This window comes from Microtus ochrogaster, chromosome 22, assembly GCF_000317375.1.
Source record: "Microtus ochrogaster isolate Prairie Vole_2 chromosome 22, MicOch1.0, whole genome shotgun sequence".
Classification (NCBI taxonomy): Eukaryota; Metazoa; Chordata; class Mammalia; order Rodentia; family Cricetidae; genus Microtus; species Microtus ochrogaster.
In genome coordinates, this window is record NC_022023.1 from 28,160,484 (window position 1) to 28,178,703 (window position 18,220).

At 50.1% G+C, this 18,220-nt stretch overlaps 1 protein-coding gene across 9 annotated transcripts in view; it reads right to left on the bottom strand.

Moving 5' to 3' along the window:
• The window catches only part of Apba2 (amyloid beta precursor protein binding family A member 2), a 209,174-nt gene that overhangs the window by 9,563 nt on the left and 181,391 nt on the right, over positions 1-18,220 (bottom strand). For 8 of the 9 annotated variants that reach the window (XM_026784301.1, XM_026784302.1, XM_026784305.1 and 5 more), the window contains 4 exons: positions 6,765-6,910; positions 5,789-5,824; positions 4,232-4,318; positions 2,802-2,987 (listed from right to left, as the gene is read on the bottom strand). In XM_026784301.1, the coding sequence (XP_026640102.1) occupies positions 2,802-2,987; positions 4,232-4,318; positions 5,789-5,824; positions 6,765-6,910 (455 nt within the window). The remainder of the gene's footprint in view (positions 1-2,801; positions 2,988-4,231; positions 4,319-5,788; positions 5,825-6,764; positions 6,911-18,220) is intronic. The other variant, XM_013350231.2, reaches the window with a different exon arrangement.

An 18,220-nucleotide genomic window follows, 5' to 3' on the forward strand; every position in this document is an offset into this window, starting at 1 on the left:
GGTTAGCTGTCTATTCTATCTCTCCGGAATTAGACCAGGCTGGCCTCGAACTCACAGAGATCCGCCTGCCTCTGCCTCCCGAGTGCTGGGATTAAAGGCGTGCGCCACCACCGCCTGGCTGTAATGTATTTTTTTATTTTGCCTATTCAATTCTAAAAGCAGAGTTGAGATCCCACCCCACCCCCTGGAGTGACACTTCCATGGTTAGCTGTCTATTCTATCTCTCCGGAATTAGAAGCCCTTGAGAGGTGGAGGCTGGTGTGCGTGCCACAATGCTCTGGTATGGAAGGGTGTGCTAAGCTGAAGGCCACAAGGCATGGATCTGGGACCCAGAACAAACTCCATGTTCTCAAGAAGAGCACGTCTTTCTATGCCCCAGGAAGAAACCTATGGAAGCCTGGACGCTAATGACAGACAGCCTCCCTGGCTGCGCTACAAACAGGACCCCGGGAGGCAGGATCTAAAGAGGCCAGCCATCTCCTGGACCACGCATGCATGCTCCAAGCTATGCAGCCCTAGGAAGGCATGGGACTTTGGGGAACATCTCAGTGCATAGCAAATCCAACATCTGCCTCCCCCGCCCAAACCTCTTGCTCCGTGAGCGCCACCTAGCCCCAGTCCCCCTCTGCTTCTCCTCCCACACACCTGCCATTGCCTACTCTGTAGGGTGACTCCAAAAACCTTGGTTCAGTATGATCTGAGAACAGGGGGGTCTGGCTTCAACTCTTTTCTCCCTCTGCACAATGCTTGATTTAAGTGCTTCCGAATGAATAAGCATATCTAAATCAAGCTGGGATGGATCACAGTCTCTGCACACGAGGCCTTGCTTTAAATACTCACTGATTCTAGGCTGAACTGCCTGCCCAACAATGTTCTTGTTCCCACATCAGCATATTAGCAGTGGGTGGATGCGGCAGCCCAGGAACCGCTAGGTGGCGCTGCTGGCCTGGATAAGAAAGGAACTGGTGCAGGAGCAGATGGGGGAGTCTTGAGAGGAAAACAGCAGTGGGAGGACTGTGCCACCCATCCTGCAAAGGAGAAGGGCCACAGATTGGGGACGGGGGATTATTTGGGTTCTACCTTCACTGCACTCCCAACTCGATCTCCTGCTAATGTCACAAAGACAGCTCCTACCTCAGTCTCTACCAAAAGTTGTCTGCCCCTCCCATTCCTTGCTCCTCCACGATCTGCATACAAGCCCCACTGCTCGCCATCTCTTGCTCACACTACATCTCAGTTGACATCTACCACACCGGCTCTCTAGGACATCCCCAAGCACACGGATCTGTCTGTGCACCTGTGCACAGAACCTCATACGGTGGTGCACACTAGTGCACTAGCAGGCCTGAAGAGAAAGAGCAGGCTTCTAATGGAAAACTCCATTGCTTCAAAACACTTTCAGTGATGACTTAGGGAAAAGATAACAGCTCTCACACCCTGGTCTGAACCTTGTTTTCAGAGAAAGATTCTACACCGTGTTTCAAATGTTAAACTACCCAGAGCCTGTGAAGGAGCCTGCCTTAGCCCCTGCAGAGATTGGTGCTCCCACAATATTGCCACCACTGACAAAAGCTTGAAACGACCTCTTCACAGAAGGTCAACAGAGAAAAGATAACAGCTCAACTACAGCCTTCATGGAGGCCAAGGACCTCATCGAGACACTGAAGCCCCCCTATCGCAAGGTCACCTCAGGTTCTGTTTCTGTTGTTTGGGTTTCTTGGTGTTGTTTTTGTTTGTTTGTTTGTTTGGCAGTTCTGATTGACACACAGGATCCCACGGCCTCAGCTTCAGAGGAGTTGGGATTACAGGCTTTGGTCACCCTAGGATCTTTTAGCTATGGTATTTAAAACTTGAAAAAAATGTTTTAAGTTGTTACATGGTTAAAAATAAAACACAGCAAAAGCAAAGCCTATATAACCTTTGTGAAGACACACCTTTCTATGTATGCTTGGCATGTAAGCATGTGCATGTGTGCATCCTTGGCATGTAAGCGTGTACAGGTGTGCATGCTCGGCATGTAAGCGTGTGCATGTGTGCATGCTCGGCATGCAAGCATGTGTGCATTTGTGCAACCTTGGCGTGTAAGCATGTGCATGTGTGCATGCTCAGCATGTAAGCATGTGCATGTGTGCATCTTTGGCATGTAAGCATGTGCATGTGTGTGCATGCTTGGCATGTAAGCATGTGCATTTGTGCAATCTTGGTATGTAAGCATGTGCATGCGTGCACGCTCGGCATGCAAACATGTGCATGTGTGCATGCTCGGCATGTAAGCATGTGCATGTGTGCATGCTCGGCATGTAAGCGTGTGCATGTGTGCATCCTTGGCATGTAAGCGTGTGCATGTGTGCATGCTCGGCATGTGCATGTGTGCATGCTTGGCATGCAAGCATGTGCATTTGTGCAACCTTGACGTGTAAGCATGTGCGTGTGTGCATGCTCAGCATGTAAGCATGTGCATGTGTGCATGCTCAGCATGTAAGCATGTGCATGTGTGCATCCTTGGCATGTAAGCATGTGTATGTGTGTGCATGCTTGGCATGTAAGCATGTGCATTTTCATAAGAGAAAAGTTAGGCAAGCGAGAGGCTATGCAGAATGATTTCTTTGGCTAGATAGTTGTGATGTATTTAACAGTTCCGGAAGCACCCGTACTATGAAGGGGAATAAACTTGTTTATTCAGAGACCCAAGTGTGAGGAAAGGCGCCGACTCCTCTCACGCGTGGACTCTGGAGCTAAGTGGCTGCTGCCTTTCGGGAGAGCAGCCAGCTCCCCACGCCCTGCATCCTAGCCTTACTTACGTCCTCTGACTCAAACACGTGACAGATCATCTTGTACTGCTTCTTCCCCTCCTGGGCCCCAGGGGTGGTCTCAATGCAGTCCTGAGAGGCTGACCGGGGCATGCGGCGTCTGGCCATCAGAACCACGATGTTACCGATGTCTGCAATGTAGGAGATGGTGCGCAAGGCGTGGTCCATCATGGTTTCCTGCCGGGGAGGAGGAGAGGCCACGTCAGGGAGCACTGAGGAGGAGAGGCCACATCAGGGAGCACCGAGAATATTCGTCTCGAACAACCAGGCTAACACGGAGTTTTGTAACCTTGGGACCAGGTCACTCTAGTGCCGAGGGCAGGGCTGTCCTGTACACTGGATGATGGTACTGGCATCACTGGCCTCTACCCACTGGATACAAAAACCAAAAATATCAGGCCCTTGTCGAGGACCACAGCTCTAGTTGACATAGTGTTTCATGATGGTCCTGGACAAAGTGGCCCGGGGTGGGGCTAGTCAGCCATGGAGGAGAAGCATCCATGTGCTGGAGCGCACCCCAGTAACACGCATGCTTCCACACAGGCTGACTCCATGTCCTCCCGGCTTTCCTGTGTCAAAGCCAATGATGAGTTTGCCACAAGTTCTAAGAAGAAGTAGCAAGCCTGCCTGTGGTCAGCAAGTCTCCATAGTGGTCCCTGGCCTGGCCCATTACTCTTGATGTCTTTTGTCACTTGATGGGAATCTCCTTGGGCATCATCTTGCCCATGACCCCTTCCTAACAAGGCTGCACACAAAGGCTCTGAAAAACTAATCAGTTGCTCCTTTGTGCCTTTGTTCTCCTGTCACAAAGGGAAATCTGGTGTCTCTGAGGCTCTGACCTCTGGAGTTCTCTTCCTCTGCACAGATTCTTCCTCTTGCCTTGCATACACCTGACGAGGCAGTGCTCTATTTGCTGCCAAGGTTATGGGGAGGCTCATCAGCCACAGCACTGGGAAGGTGGGGGCCGAGTCTTCGTCAATGAGACACTGGCATCTGAGACACTGGCCACTAGCAAAAGCTCCCAAATCTTTGCCCAGCTCTGGCTTCTCAGACAGAAGCTGCCACTGTAGTGGCCTCACTGTCCCTGGCCACGCCTGATCACTTCAGCCTCTACCCACTCACCTGTCCCCCCACCCTGTAGCCATCTGCCAGTGCTCCAACTTTCCATCCAAATCACTGTCCTGCTGCCCTCTCCTTCCAGTTCCTTCTAAACAGCGACTTGGAATAAACTCACTAGCTCTCTCGATGGCCCATTCCCCTGTCCCTGGGAGACGGCATTCTGGCACGAGCACCTTGAACTCAGGAATAGAAGCATGGTCCTCCCGAGAAAAGCTCTCCTGCAGCTGGACGCCTGCTCTGCCGAGGCTCCAGGCGCAACAGCTGGCTATGGTGATGTGGACAGCTGTCTGTCCAGTGCTTACCTGGGTGTCAGCATTTAAAACTTTGATCCTCTGGGTGGAGATGAAGAGGTCTACTTCTGTCAGCGTCTGAGCATCGCCTTCCGAATTCTAAGACAGAACCACAGATGTGGTCACACCCCAGAGGCCCACCACAGTTCACTGCCTTATACTGTCCTCTAGTGATCCTGAGGTGACACGGAAGGAGACACTAAACCAAAATGGGGCAGCCACTGGAAGCCTGCACACATGCGTGGTGGGGAGCCCCCTTTTGAGCGCGAGCTCTCAGGGCACAGGGAAAAGAGGCAGCTTGCCATAGCAGGGGCCTGGCTGGGGTCTTACTGCCCCCCACCCCAGCAGCAAGCAGGGTCCCTTGGCTAATTCTTGCTGAATGTTACGATGGTGACTGTCATTACCCTCCAGGGACATTCTTGAGGGTGGAGACAGGGACAGGGGAAAATGTTTTCAAAGAAGCTTGCTTCAGATGTAAGCCCTTCCTTTCTACTTAAATGTTCATAATCACATGACTGCCCTTCCAAAGACCACCAGGAGAGACGGAGGACAGGGCTGAGCATTGCCTGACAGTGACATGGAGGTGCAGGAGAAACTGTCACACTTTGTGGTCTCCACTGGAAGCGACTCAGCCCTGGAGCTGAGTAGCTGCTCAAGGCCTGCCCCTAAGCAGGACAGCTTCTAATTGTTTCTCACACCTCTGAAGATACTGATCACCTCACAGTGGCACTGAGATAGAATCCCCCCCCATCTCCTACCCACCCCCTTCCATTTTCTCCTGTAGGGAGGGAAAGGGAGCCCAGCAGGTGTGGTCCTTTGGCCACAGCCCCAGAGAACGTTGCGGCTTTGAGGACACAGGAAACTAGATTTCTCATCTTTGAAATGTAAGGAAAGAAAGTGGGATGGATAACAAGCCACAGTGCTATGTGTCCCATGGGCTTACCAAGGCCCTCTGACACCAAGCTTGCTGGAGTTTTATACAAGTACATAGAAAACCAGCATTTACGAAATGACCAGGTCAACAACCAATGACTGTCAACCTAAGTTTTGAAAGTCTACCCAGGCTTAAACTCTTTTCTTTTCCTTCTTTTTTCTTCTTTTTTTCTATTTTTCCTTAGGTGTGCATACCATGACCTTTGCTCCCTAGGCAGGTGCTCTGCCTTGAACCACATCTGGGAGAGAGGGCAGTTCCAAGACAAACTCTTTGTCCCAGTTTAGTGGGTAAAAACTAACGGCCCAAATATCAGAACAACACAGTTAACACTATGAGGCAAGCCGAGTTCTAGACACTCTACGCTGTCCAAGCAGATGTCCTGTTCAGGAGTGTCCATGCAAAACAGAGTTCTGCAGACATGAACCTTGCACCAGGACATGAGAGACAGTAGATAGGAACAGCTCATTAAAATAAGCAATATGGCTTCATTCCCAAATCCAGCATTCTCCTAACAGAGAAGGAAAACCTATGCTCTGTGGTACTCCTTGAATGCCCACCGGAAGTCCCCATGCACAAAGAAAGCCAGGCACACACACACACACACACACACACACGCTCACATGGGTTCTACACACCGCTTTTTTCTTGATCTTAGCAGCCTTCTGCACCCTCTGAGCAGCATGGAAGAGAAAAGAACATCAGGAAGGAAGCTGTGGCAATGTTATTTCAGCCTTGTGCTTAACAGAGAAAACTCAGACTCTGCAAGTCCCCTGCAGGGACCATTGGACAGTCACCACCCTGCTGAGAACACACAATAAAGCAGACCATTCATGCCTGCCACCCCCAGGCGTAGAAATGATTGTCGACCACTCCATAGACCCGAGGATGGGATCAGGGACCAGGAAAGAGGCCAAGGTGGGTCAGGAGCCATAAGGCCCAAAGGGGCAGGCTGGGTCCAGCCCAAGTCCTCCCTACTTATCTTCACCAGCATAGATGGTCTCGGGGTGCCCTCTGCTTCCATCCAAGGAGATTAGCGTGTAGTGGGGGCAGGGGGCATTGTTCCTCTTCATTCCCACATTATTCAGGCTCCACCTTATCCAGGGTGGGGCAGCTCATATTGTCATGTCCCCTCCCCTGACCTAACTTAGCTTCACCAGTATGGTCTCATGTTCTGCCTGCTCATCATCACCTGCTGGAAAAACCACACAGGCCCCAAAGCCTACAGAGCGTTGCGTGTGCCGGTTTTCCTCGAGGCTATGCATTTGAGTGACAGTTGATGCATTCTCCTTGCTTCTAGAAGCACTTTGGTGCTAAAAATACACGGTTGGGACCGGATTTAAGGCTCCAAACAAATATGCTTAAAGACTGGGATGCTTTAGAAGCGTCAGTTATCTTTAAAAGACTGTTTCCCAGTGACTGGCTGGACCACATTTAAGGAGCTAGGGATGACTCTGCCCTGCTGAGCATTGGCCAGCCAGGCTACAGGTTTGGGATGCTGGGCCACGCCTGCTTTCCATGCTGGACAAAGCTCCTGAAGCCTATGTAGTCCCCGCTTCAGAGCTCCCCCAGGGACCCACCCAAGTAACCCTCAGGGTCTGGAAGTACCCCCACCTTGACCCTGCTGACAGCCTCCTGAGCCTGCATCATTCGGATGTTTTTGGAGGGGTTTCTCTCAGAGAGCAGCTGGGTGGAGCCCAGGTAGTTGGCTGCAAAGATGATCCCATCGATGAGGTCTTCTGGCTCGCAGGGCCCTGGAACTGAGGAGGTACAGAATGAGTGATGCCCTGAAAGAGAACCAAGGGCTCACATGCCCAGCCCAGCACAAGGTGCACAGCCACCAGGACGGTGGAGCGGGAGGACGGAGCTGTGCAGCTGGACTGCAGCTCAGTGGAGGCCAGTACAAGTCACACAACTGACACATGGCTGGATGGCTCTGCATGAATGGTGTGGTGAGGGGACCTCTACCCCAGCCGACTGTCGCTTCCAGGGTGACACGCACCTGCTGTGACCCAGAAAGGACTACCTCCAAACACAGAGGCACTTACCACGCTTTCATGGAGGTACGTGAAGGGCCATGTTGAACTCTTCGGGGACTTTCTCTCCTCCCCTGTCCAGTCTGCTGCCAGCCTGCAGCTTCTCATCCTACCCAAACCAGGCCTCAGCAGGCACCAGGGCCCTGATTCTATCTGTTGCCTCTAGACTATGGCAGCACCACGGACGCTCTGATGGCCTGCTCCGCCTCAACCGTGCAGTGCAAGACCCCTGGACACTGGTGCCCTGAGCACTGCGGCTGAAGACTGGCTGTCCCCGAAGGCACAGCAGATGCCCTGTGTCTGTGAGCTCCAGAGCCTGCACTATGAAGTGAGAGCCGAGATGGTTGTATCCATGCTAGGCCAAGTGCAGACTTTCTGCTGTGGTTATTCCCTGAGAAGCTACAGTGGAGCCATGTTCACATGACACGCCTATTGTTGTCATTGCTTTAAAGGCGTACACAGATAAATGTGAGCATGGGGGAGGGTGTGCAAAGGACAAAGGATACGGGCAGCGGTAGACTGGCTGCCAAAGGGATCTTGGAACCAGTTCTCCATAGACATCAAGGAAGGGATGACTGTTATTTTAATAAATTGAAGCATTAAAGGCTGCAGGTTAGTGGTTCATGGTTCCTATCCGGGCATCACAGCTCTAGTGTGGGGTCCACTAGCAGGCTCTATAAGGGACAGATGGTGACTACTTCACGGCTTGTCCTGTCTGTTGCAAAGGCTGACTTCTGCACTTGAGATGCAAAAGCTGAGGCAGGCAAATGGAACTGAATGTGCAGGGTGTATCCTCTTAAAGTTTTATTTATAACATTAGGTGGGACCACAGTTAGCCAACAGGCAACCTAATGTAGGCTTACAATGCTGTGCCTGCTGCCGGTCAGGATCTCCCTGACCATCCTGCATGGATGGATGCTCCAGTGACTTCCGGTCTGCTGGCATAGCCCTTACACCAGTATAAAGCCACTGAGCTCCCCCACCATGCCACGTCCTTGGGGAAGAAGCGTGCCCCACCGTAGAACTCTGTAGGTAAGTGTGACAAGTCAAGGAGGATGGGAGGTGGTCCTTTCTCAAGCCTGTGTCCAGAGGTGGACACCCTTCACCATGACAACCAATGTGGCCTGGCTGACAGGGTTCCATCTGGAGACCCTTGGGAAGGAGCCATGCTACAGGGCTCTCCTGGGGGCTCTGTCTCCTGCAATGAATAAGCTTGAGCTTTCTGGGCTCAAATTGGCAATCCGGCAAGCACCCAGATGCCCAACAAATAATCACACCACAGGTTGCTCCTCCCACAGTCGCTGTCACCTTGCTGATGGCCAGTGCAGCTGCATCCTGCTGCTTGGGTAATGCCTTTGGTAACAAACTTCTTCTGGCCTCCCACCATAGCACAGAGCGTGGTGATTGCTGAGGTCAGAAAGATCCAGCTGAAGCTCTCTGGTGGGTGTCAGGCTGGCATGGACTCTCAGCAAGCTCCCCTAACCTAGAATTTTCTCCTAGACTGTCAGGCTCCTATCCCACAGTGCTACCCACCAGTATGCCACATATACACACAGACACATGCTACATACATACATACATACATACATACATACATACATACATACACACACACACACACATGGAGAGAGAGATGGGGGAGAGAGAAACCAGTTGCTGGGGATGGGAGTGGGACATGCTGTGGCTCTGAACCTCACACACTGGCCCCATACTCCTCTGGGGAATGGCAGGGTTGTGAGCTTCCAGCAATGAGGAGCTCTTGGCTCTTGGTGGAGAGCAATAGCCGCTGTGCAAGACACCTTCAATTACTAAGGCAACAAAGTGCCTGTGATTATCTTAGCCCAAACTCAGATGACAGAAGAAGAAGTCTGAGGGAATTGATGGCACCTGAGGGAGACAGGTCTGGCATCTGGTGGCCAGGCACCTTGTCCCAGGGAGATGGCGTGTGTGAGCCAGCACTTCTCCACGAGCCAGCTACTTCACCCTGAGTGGGGACAGGGGGAGCAGAGGGGTCACAACACTCAGAGAAACTCCTGACTCGTGAACTCAACGCAGCTGTGGTTTGACCCTCTACAAGACTGGGTTGCTCGACATCTCATCATGGAAGAGGGAGGGCTCATGAGGTTCCCCTCCCTAGGATCTATTAATGGTTGCTCACAGAGGGATGTCACTCTTCAGGGGCATAACTACTAGCAAGCTAGAAAGCTGTCATATTCCAGTAAATAAACCTCACCTATGCAGTATAAGCTGCCAGTAAACACAGTGGGTTCTCTCTCTCTCTCTCTCTCTCTCTCTCTCTCTCTCTCTCTGTGTGTGTGTGTGTGTGTATGTGTGTCCCTCCCTCCCTCCCTCTCCCTCCCTCTCTCTCTCTCCTTGCATGTGTGTGTGTGTGTGTTTCTGCTTTCCTCTGTCTCTGTTTCTCACACACACCATGAAGACAAAGCACCACAAAGACATAAAAAGGGAGTGAAAGGGGGGACTTATTGGGGAAGGGTTTCAGAGAGAGAGAGGGAGGGTGAGACGGGGCAACGGGGTATGAAAATATCCAGAGTTATTTCTCAAAGAATAAAAAAGAGGAATCAAGGCTTTGACTTTCAAATCTGTGGCGGCTGGGCCTCTGAACTTTCTCTGACTATACAGCTAAGACTTAAGGGGGTGAAGCAAGGGCCCTGGTCAGCCCCTGGGCAGGCCTAGAGAATTCAGTAAGCCCCGGGATTGGGACAGGTATGCTCAAACTGCAAGACAGCCACAGTGGAGCAGAGTGGAATCAGGAAACTCCTCCCCAGTCAGGAATTTCCCAATCCAAGGACCCTCTGGAATTCATAGATCCACAGTAGCTTTTCAAGCAAGGTCTCTCATACTCTGCCCGCAAGGGCAAGACAGCTTCAACCATCCCTGGAGCTCTCCAATGTCAGGGCCTCATCAGGCTCTTCTTTCCAAAGGCATCATAGCCCCAGGTCTGGAGGTAGCTATTGGCAGTGATGGTCCTTGCCCAGGCATACCAGTCAGGGGGTTCAGAAGCCATGCAACACAAAAGAACAGGAACTATCACAACCCGGATGCTGCCACTCTGACTTCTGGGACTTCAGGCTGAAGGATTTCAGTTTTTCTATCACAGGCCACCTTGGGCTAAATTCTCTCCAGTGAACGCAGGTCAGTGGGGCCCAGTGTAATAATGTGTGTGTGTGTGTGTGTGTGTGTGTAAAGGAAGAGGGAGTACTACTGTGTTTTGTGGGTGATGCAGAGCCTTTTTCTACCCTTGGTGAGGCTCAGCCAATACCAGAGCCTAAGCTAGGTAAGTGTCCTCTCCTCTGTTGGGAGGGCAGGGCAGGGACGGGTCTCTGAATCTGACTTCCACTCTCAGAGGCTGCCACCTTATGGTTCTTTTGGTCGGTTCCCAGGAGACCTGGCCAGCTTTCTGGACCTTGATGAGGCTCATGCTCCTGAAAGAACTATGGACCGGACTGCTGCTCCTCACAAATGGAGCAGTGGAGGGCACAGAGCCAGCCCTGTGTTCCTGAAGGGCACTAGTTCTTCCTTTGCCCAACTCCAGCAGCAACCCTTAGCTGACACCAGCAGAGGGCGATGGCGAGCAGAGGAACGCCAAAGGCTTAACAGACAGGTGAGCCCAAGTACCCAGAGGGCAATGTGCTGCTCTGAGTCACACAGCATATTGTCCCGTGTGTACAGTTGACAGGGGTGTGGGACACTGTTCTTCCTATGTGAAGCAGCCTTTGTTTGCAGCATGGTTAAAGAGCCTGCGCTCCTGCCCTGGAGAGTCCACGTGCTCTATCCGTGACCTTGGGGTCTGTACTTGGACCTGAGGCTTCTTGCTGGCTCTGTGGACAGGGAGTTGCTGGGGTCTCATGGAGCTGTACCTGGGATCACCCATCCCTGCTACCTGGGGAGGACAATGTTAGGAGTGGGCAGAGGCTGCTAGCTCCAAAACTGCCCGCCTCTCCCTGGGTGCCAGAGGGCAGAGCTGTGGGGCTGGAGCACAGCTCTAAGTGGACAGAACTCTGTGCAGCTGCAGCTGGGAGCCCTGGGTGCTGCTGCCAGATCTCACTCACCAGCCCTGTGTGGAAGCAGAGTCCCAGCCACCGGTCCTTCACAATGCCCTGGAACTAACCTCATTGTCCCATTTGATGAGAAAGACCATTTCAGCAAAGTCAAATAACTTTCCCCAAATCAGTATCCTGCCTGGGAGAACTTGTGATGTCACAAAACATGGCTCACTGGCTAGAGGATGAGGCTGACACCAGTCCGCAGGCCAACACAAGCTCATCATGAAGGACTGTGGTGAGTGCCAGGAAGGGAAGGTGTGGCCCCGAAGGAGGAGCAGCAGGCCTGACCTCTTGAGGAGCCTGAGGAAGGCTGCCAGTGGGTGGGAGTCTGTAACAAGGGACGACATCAGTACATCACAGAAGAGAACTTTCCAGGCTGAGGCAAGAGCAGGTGCAAAGGTCCTGAGGTGGCAGAGGGAGAAGCAATTCAGAGGGACTAAGGGACGTCCAGACGACCCAGTGCGAGGAATGAGCCAGAGGTTGGAAGAACTCAGAGTGTAGAAAAAGCGCTGGCCAGATACGAGGACTCCGGAGCCATTCCAAAGGTGGCCACCCTGGCCTAACAGTTGGGGAAGCAGCCCAACCACACCACTTTCTCTAGAGGGACAAAACAGAGAGGAAAAACAGACAGCAGCTAATGGACCGTTGCAGGGGTCCAAGCAAGCAGGAGAGGGTGCTGGGGTAGACCATGAGGATGATGGGAATGGAAGATTCAATCCAAATTCAGGCTGAATGTGAGGTGCGGTTGAGGGGAACTGGAAAGACGTTACATCTGTGCCCAGATGACTGGAGCTTCTACTCACTGCAAAGGGTTCCTTGCAAAAGCACTGGCCTTGGGGTGGGGCTTTTGGACCAGTTTAGCTGCAGGGGCCAGGGCGCCTTCCAAGAACAGCATAGAAGACAGCCCAGGTTAGATGACAGAAGAGTGAGCAGTGAGAGATGCCAACTAAAGTTGCAGGCATGGGCGAGTCACTGTGGGGAGGACAGGGAGCGAGGTGGCAGAAGGAGGCCCCAGGAACCAGCTCTGCCAGGCATCATGACAAGAAGGGGTTTAGAGAGAGAGAGGAGGCAAGCCCATCTGTACCGGGCTGGCAGGAGGCCATCTACAAGGGGCCCCCATGTACTGGGCATCCTGACAAGACAGCCAGCGGTGACCTTGGAGCAGTTTCAAGGGCTAGCAGGTGGGAGCCGGCCCATAGGGTGAGGAGCGTGGGCAGGGGCAGACTGTGAGCCATTCCCCAGTTCCGGCTCCAAAGAGAAGAGGAGGATTGCCAGTGTGCAGGTACGCAAGGCAGGCAGATGGATGCAGTAGGAAGGAGCGAGGAAGAAGAGGCTCCAGATCTTATGAGGGCTATGATGCAGAGAGACACCTGTCTCCACAGCCTCAGAAAGGCCACAGATCTCACATGTCACTCTAGGGGGACTCTTCAGACCAAATATCAAGGAAGCCACACAGGTCCATGAAGAGCCAACCCATGGGAAGGAGCCCCAGAGAGGGGAAAGAATGGCCTCCGTGTTTCTCTCTTCACACCAGCCTAGCCCAGCAAGGCTCTACTCTGCAGCAGCTTGGGCCTCTGAGACGCCACCATGAAGAGCACCCTGTGCTACTTATAAATGGTGCTACCTGTAAATTCAGACCTGACAGAGGCAGAGTTGTCATACACAGGGACAACTCGTAGTGACATGGAGTGGTGCTTTAGAACACAGTGAACGGCAAGGGTCAGTGGCCGCAGGAGGAGAAGCTGTGACAGAGAAGGCCAAAGCCAAGTCCAGCCCAGTCTCCGACTCTGCTGAGGACACCATAAGCATTAGCTTGTGTCTGGGCATTGTTTTCTGTGGCATTATTTGTAAAGGCAAAAACCTGGGAAGCCCTCAGGCACAGCTGAGCAGGAGCCATCCTACAGTGGAGTCCTGTTGAGCAGTCTGGAAGGCCACTAGCACCATGCAGCTCCTGGGCACATGGCTAGTGGTAGAAGGAAGGCATGATGGAGAAAAAAAAAATCTAAATCCACCTCAATTACCTAAACAGAGGAAGGTAAGCTCACAACAAATACACATGAAACATTAACCACAGCATAAACCAAGTGTATAAAGAAACTTTGTATAACTCCCCCATAAAATCCTATTTAAAACTTAAAAGACTTTTATGTATTATGTGTGCATTTAGAAGGAACAGAGCATTTTAGAAATCTGCAGGAAGCCATGTTAAATGTTACAAATGGCTGTCTATATGGAGAAGTTTCCAGAGAGAAGACAGGAGGTAAGAAGGATCCAGGACTGGACGCCTCAGCACACAGTATACCTTGAGTTGTGACTTTAGACCCATGCAAGTACTTTTCATAGTCATACTGACAAAAGCTTAGCTCTCAGAATTAAAAGGAAAATGAAACAAAGGAATCTGAATGTTCATTTGTGACCTAATCAAACAACTAAACACAAGTCAAGCATTTTTAAAAAGCCACCGCAAGACACAGTATTGGTCTCAGATTGACTGCTGTGGGAAGAGAGGTACCAGCGACTCCCCATGGGCCGTGGAGATGGTTCCCTCCCCTCCTGAGGCCATTTGGTGGCACGTCCCTGCTGAGCCTTGCTGCGAAGAATGAAGGCCAGGAAATCCTGACTGAGCCTCCAGCCCTGCGTCCTTGGCAATGCTGATACTGTTATCTCTGGGACTGGAGTGTGATTAGCAGAATAAGACAAATGCATAATCACTTTGAGAATCAGAGCCTGGGACACAGGAACAAAACAGCCCTGGAGCCCTGGCAAAATAACAGGACGAATCAGTATGCGGTGCAACTTTGAAAATATAGCACGCTAGTTATTGTTTATTGAGTATAATTGCATAAAAATTACCACCAAATTTAGTGGCTTAAAACACCAAACACTTATTATCTTGGGAACACAGCTATTTCTCAGCTGGGGCCTCTGGCTCAGGATCTCTGTGGAGGCTGTAGTCAAGGTAGCTGGGAAGCCTGTTAACAGTCTTAAGGCCTGAACAAGAAAGGCCAGTTCCAAGTTCCCTGCCGTGGTTGTTGGCAGAGACTTAGATCCTCTGCCTGCTGGCCTCTCTGCAGGGCAGCTCAGGACCACAGCAGAGCAGTTTGGCTCTCTTCGAGAACAGGCAAGATGGAGTGATGCGAACACTGCGCTCTTCCTATAACCTAATTCTGGAGGCGACATCCTAGTAATCAACTTTTCCCAGCTTATGACCAGAGTGAGGGGCTTGCATGACTGTAACCGTCAGGAGATGGGATTGCTGGGAGCTTTGTCATACATGCACACCACATGTTCTCCCTGCACACCACATGTTCTCCCTGCACACCACATGTTCTCACTGCACACCACATGTTCTCCCTGCACAGCACATGTTCTCACTGCACACCACATGTTCTCACTTCTGAAGCTCTTCACCAGGGAATCCTGACTGCACCCAGACTGTGTTCTCTCAACAGTATCCCCCAAGCTCCATGATGAAAGGATTAAATGATTCCATTCCAGGACAAAGCAGTTTTGAATTATGCCAGAATATAATATTAGAACATACTGAGGCCATCCGAAGACTGAGGGACTAACAGCACAATGCCAGTTGGTTAGACACACGGAAATATCCCTAAGCAAGGTGTCTTCAGGGCCACCCTACCCGGCTGCAAGTCAAGGATGCACAATTACAGTACCGAAGTCTGCCATTCACCTTTATAGATTGGTAGGGAAACCCATTATCTTAAACATTGTTAAAGAGAAAAACTCAAGACAGACAGTGTTTCTTGTGTGCATTAGAATCAGGAAAAGTTCATCTGTATAGGAGTTCAAAGAATCAACAGCAGGGAAATGATTCTATCAGAATAACCAATAAATGGATCTAGACAGTGATAAACTTATTGCTGATAAAAAAAATAGGAAAGAGGGACAGCCAGATGTAATACTATCTAAGAAGCTCTACTGAAATAAACTTATTATGATTGGCCCTGACCATTTTCCTAGACATGGACAGAGGGCCATGCAGATGACACCATCAGGATACAATCAACCAATCCCAGAGTGCAAATAAAGAGTCACTGGATGAATGATACAGTGACGTCCACAATGTGTCATCAAGACCACTGTGAAATGGCAAGTAATCATTGTTAGCTTTGTCAACTTGTTACAATCATCTGGAAGGGTGACAGGGAGGCCTCCCTTGAGGAAGTGCCTAGATTAGATTGACTGGTGAGCATATCTGTAGGGTCTTGTCTTGATTGCTAACTGATGGAGGAGAACCCAGCTCATTATAGGCGCTACTTTCCCCACGCAGGTGGACCTGGATTATATACGAAATCTGGGTGAGCACAGGGTCTTTGAGCAAGCCATCAGGCAGCATTCTTCCATGGCTTCTGATTCAAGGCCCTGCAGGAGTTCCTGCTCTGACTTCCCTCAATGATGGACCGTCGTCTGCAAATATAAACCAAATCAACCTTTCTGCTCCTGAGCTGATTTTGGTCAGTGTTTTATCACAGCAACGAAAGAGAAGAGAGACAGAGATAGAGAAGGACCAGATGAGTGGAGAATCTGCAAGAGGAGGAGGACAATTATAAAATGTATCGGCCAGGCTCACTGGGGACCTGGTTTAGATCTCTATTGAGATGTGTGTGGGCAAATGCAAACAAGAGCTGGTGCTGAGCGACACACAGAAATGACCAATAGCTTCATTTGTGGCAATGGCATTGCAACGGTTTTTAATAGCATTCCCATATTTTAGAGATACATAAGTGAACTACTTACAGGAAAAATGGGATTGCTTTAGAGAACTTGGGGAGTGTGGGGGTGGGGGTTAAGCACTATGGGTCACGAGGAGGTAGGCACTGTGAGCCTGAAGCCATGAGGGTGCATGGCGATAGGTATGACGTTCTAAGCTTTGTATGTGTGAACATTTTATAGCAAACCAAAAGGATGGATCTTTTAAAAGGACGCTACATCTTAAAAAAAAAAAAAAACTAGTGGGCATATCTCATTATTATATAACACCGTTTCTTATTTTCTGCCCAACTCAATGAGATAAGAGGAAGAATTTATGGAAAACAAGAAAGGAGAGTGGAAGGGATTCTAATTTGTAGATGGTATGATTCTAAGCCAGGGAAGAGCCAAGAAGACAAATAAAAATTTAGTTAGGGGAAAATAAAACTAAGAAAACTGACCGAACCAATGGTTTAGAATTTAATATAGGAAAGAAATCAATAGGCTTCTTTGTACCTACAAACAAGTCAGGAAAATGTAATGGAGCAAAAAGATAACATTTACCAAAACAATAAGCGGGATTAAGGACCAAAGAATAAAGGAAAAGGACATGTGTCAGAGTTTCCAGACAAGCTTTAAAGATAAACACGTTTGACCTGATGGGGCGAGAAGCCTCTCTGGAGCTGGTACTTCCCCTCTAACTAGACACACTGAATGGACACCAAATAAAGACGCCAAGAGGGCATTTGGTGTATGTACCTAGATAAGCTGACCCAAAAATGTACATAGAAAAATAGCCACAGACAAGTCTCCAGGGAAGATGGGGGGGGGGGGCAGGGAGAGGATGGCAGCAGGAGGGGTTGGGGATATAGGAGCACAAACAAGCTCCAGCAAGTTATAAATGTTTGTAAATCCTGAGAAAAGTAGCTTCAGTCGGGACCTGGGAACCATCCCCAAATGGACCCAGAGCCAGAAGATACAGCAAAGGTAGTACCCCTCCACACCAATGGTGTTCCCCCACAGACAATCAGCTGCTAGAGTACAGGGTGCTCAAAACGTGACCTCTGTTTGTATCTTTACACCAAAAAATTTATAGATGGATCAGATTCACTTAAAAAAAAATAAAAGCTCTAGCTGAAAACTTTAAAAAATAATCTGAACAGTGTGAGGATTCTTCTGGCCTGAATCTACATAGAATTATGTCCATAGCTAGTCTAACAGGGCTGCTGAGCAGCTGTGAGGGTACAAAGCTCCCACTATGAAGAGCGTATGGACCTCATGCGGTTTTAAAACCTCCTGTTGTCAAGAGTTCTCACGGTCATGTAGGTCTCATACCACTTACACGGAGCTTCCAGGGACCCTCCAAGAGACATCCTGATTAGAAGAGTGACACCCTTAATGATTCTTATCCCCGCACCTAGATATAGAGCCATTCTTGATCATAGCAATGGTGCTCACTGATAGAGCTAACATTCTCCCACCTAGACACGGTCTGCTAATCAAAGTATCTTTGTCATAACAATGCTGCTCATTGATACAGCTGAAAAACTACTTCTTAGCAGCCTGGTGAACAGGCTTAGAAAGATATTGCAAAATACAATCTCAGGCAGATAACAAATTCACTCTTGTGTATGTATAATGTGTATGCGTTCATGCAGGCACACGTACGTGGAGACCAGAAGTCAATGTTGGGCATGTTCCATGACCGCATTCCATCTTACTTCTGAACATCAAATCCAGAGCTCATGAATTTGAGTAAGCTAGTAGCCAATGAATTTCCAGGATCTGCTTGTCTTCAAGCTCACCAAAAAGTGTTGGGGTTACAGACATGTATCATTACACATGGCTTTTTACATGGATGTTGGGGATCCGAACTTAGGTCTTAATGCTTACACGTCAGGCACTTAAATAGCTGAGACACGTTCCTAGCCCCTTTACTCACTTGTGGTACTGAAATTCCTTAATATGAAGAGAGAGAGACAGTGGTTGATTTGGGCATTTCTCTTTCTTTTCCTTGCTGGAACAGGAAACAATGGCTGGGGTCATCCAGGCAATGAGGTTACAAACCGGAAGACAAGACCAAGCGTAGCCAGGAAGCTAACCTGACATTACAGTCACGGAGTGATCAGTGGCTCCCTCAAGATTTCTTCACACCACTAACATGCTTCTCTGCTAAGCAAATGTCAGGTGGGTCCTTGCACACACGCCCATCCCAGCTGGTAAAGGTGTCTAACACCAGATGCTGCCCTTAAATTCATTG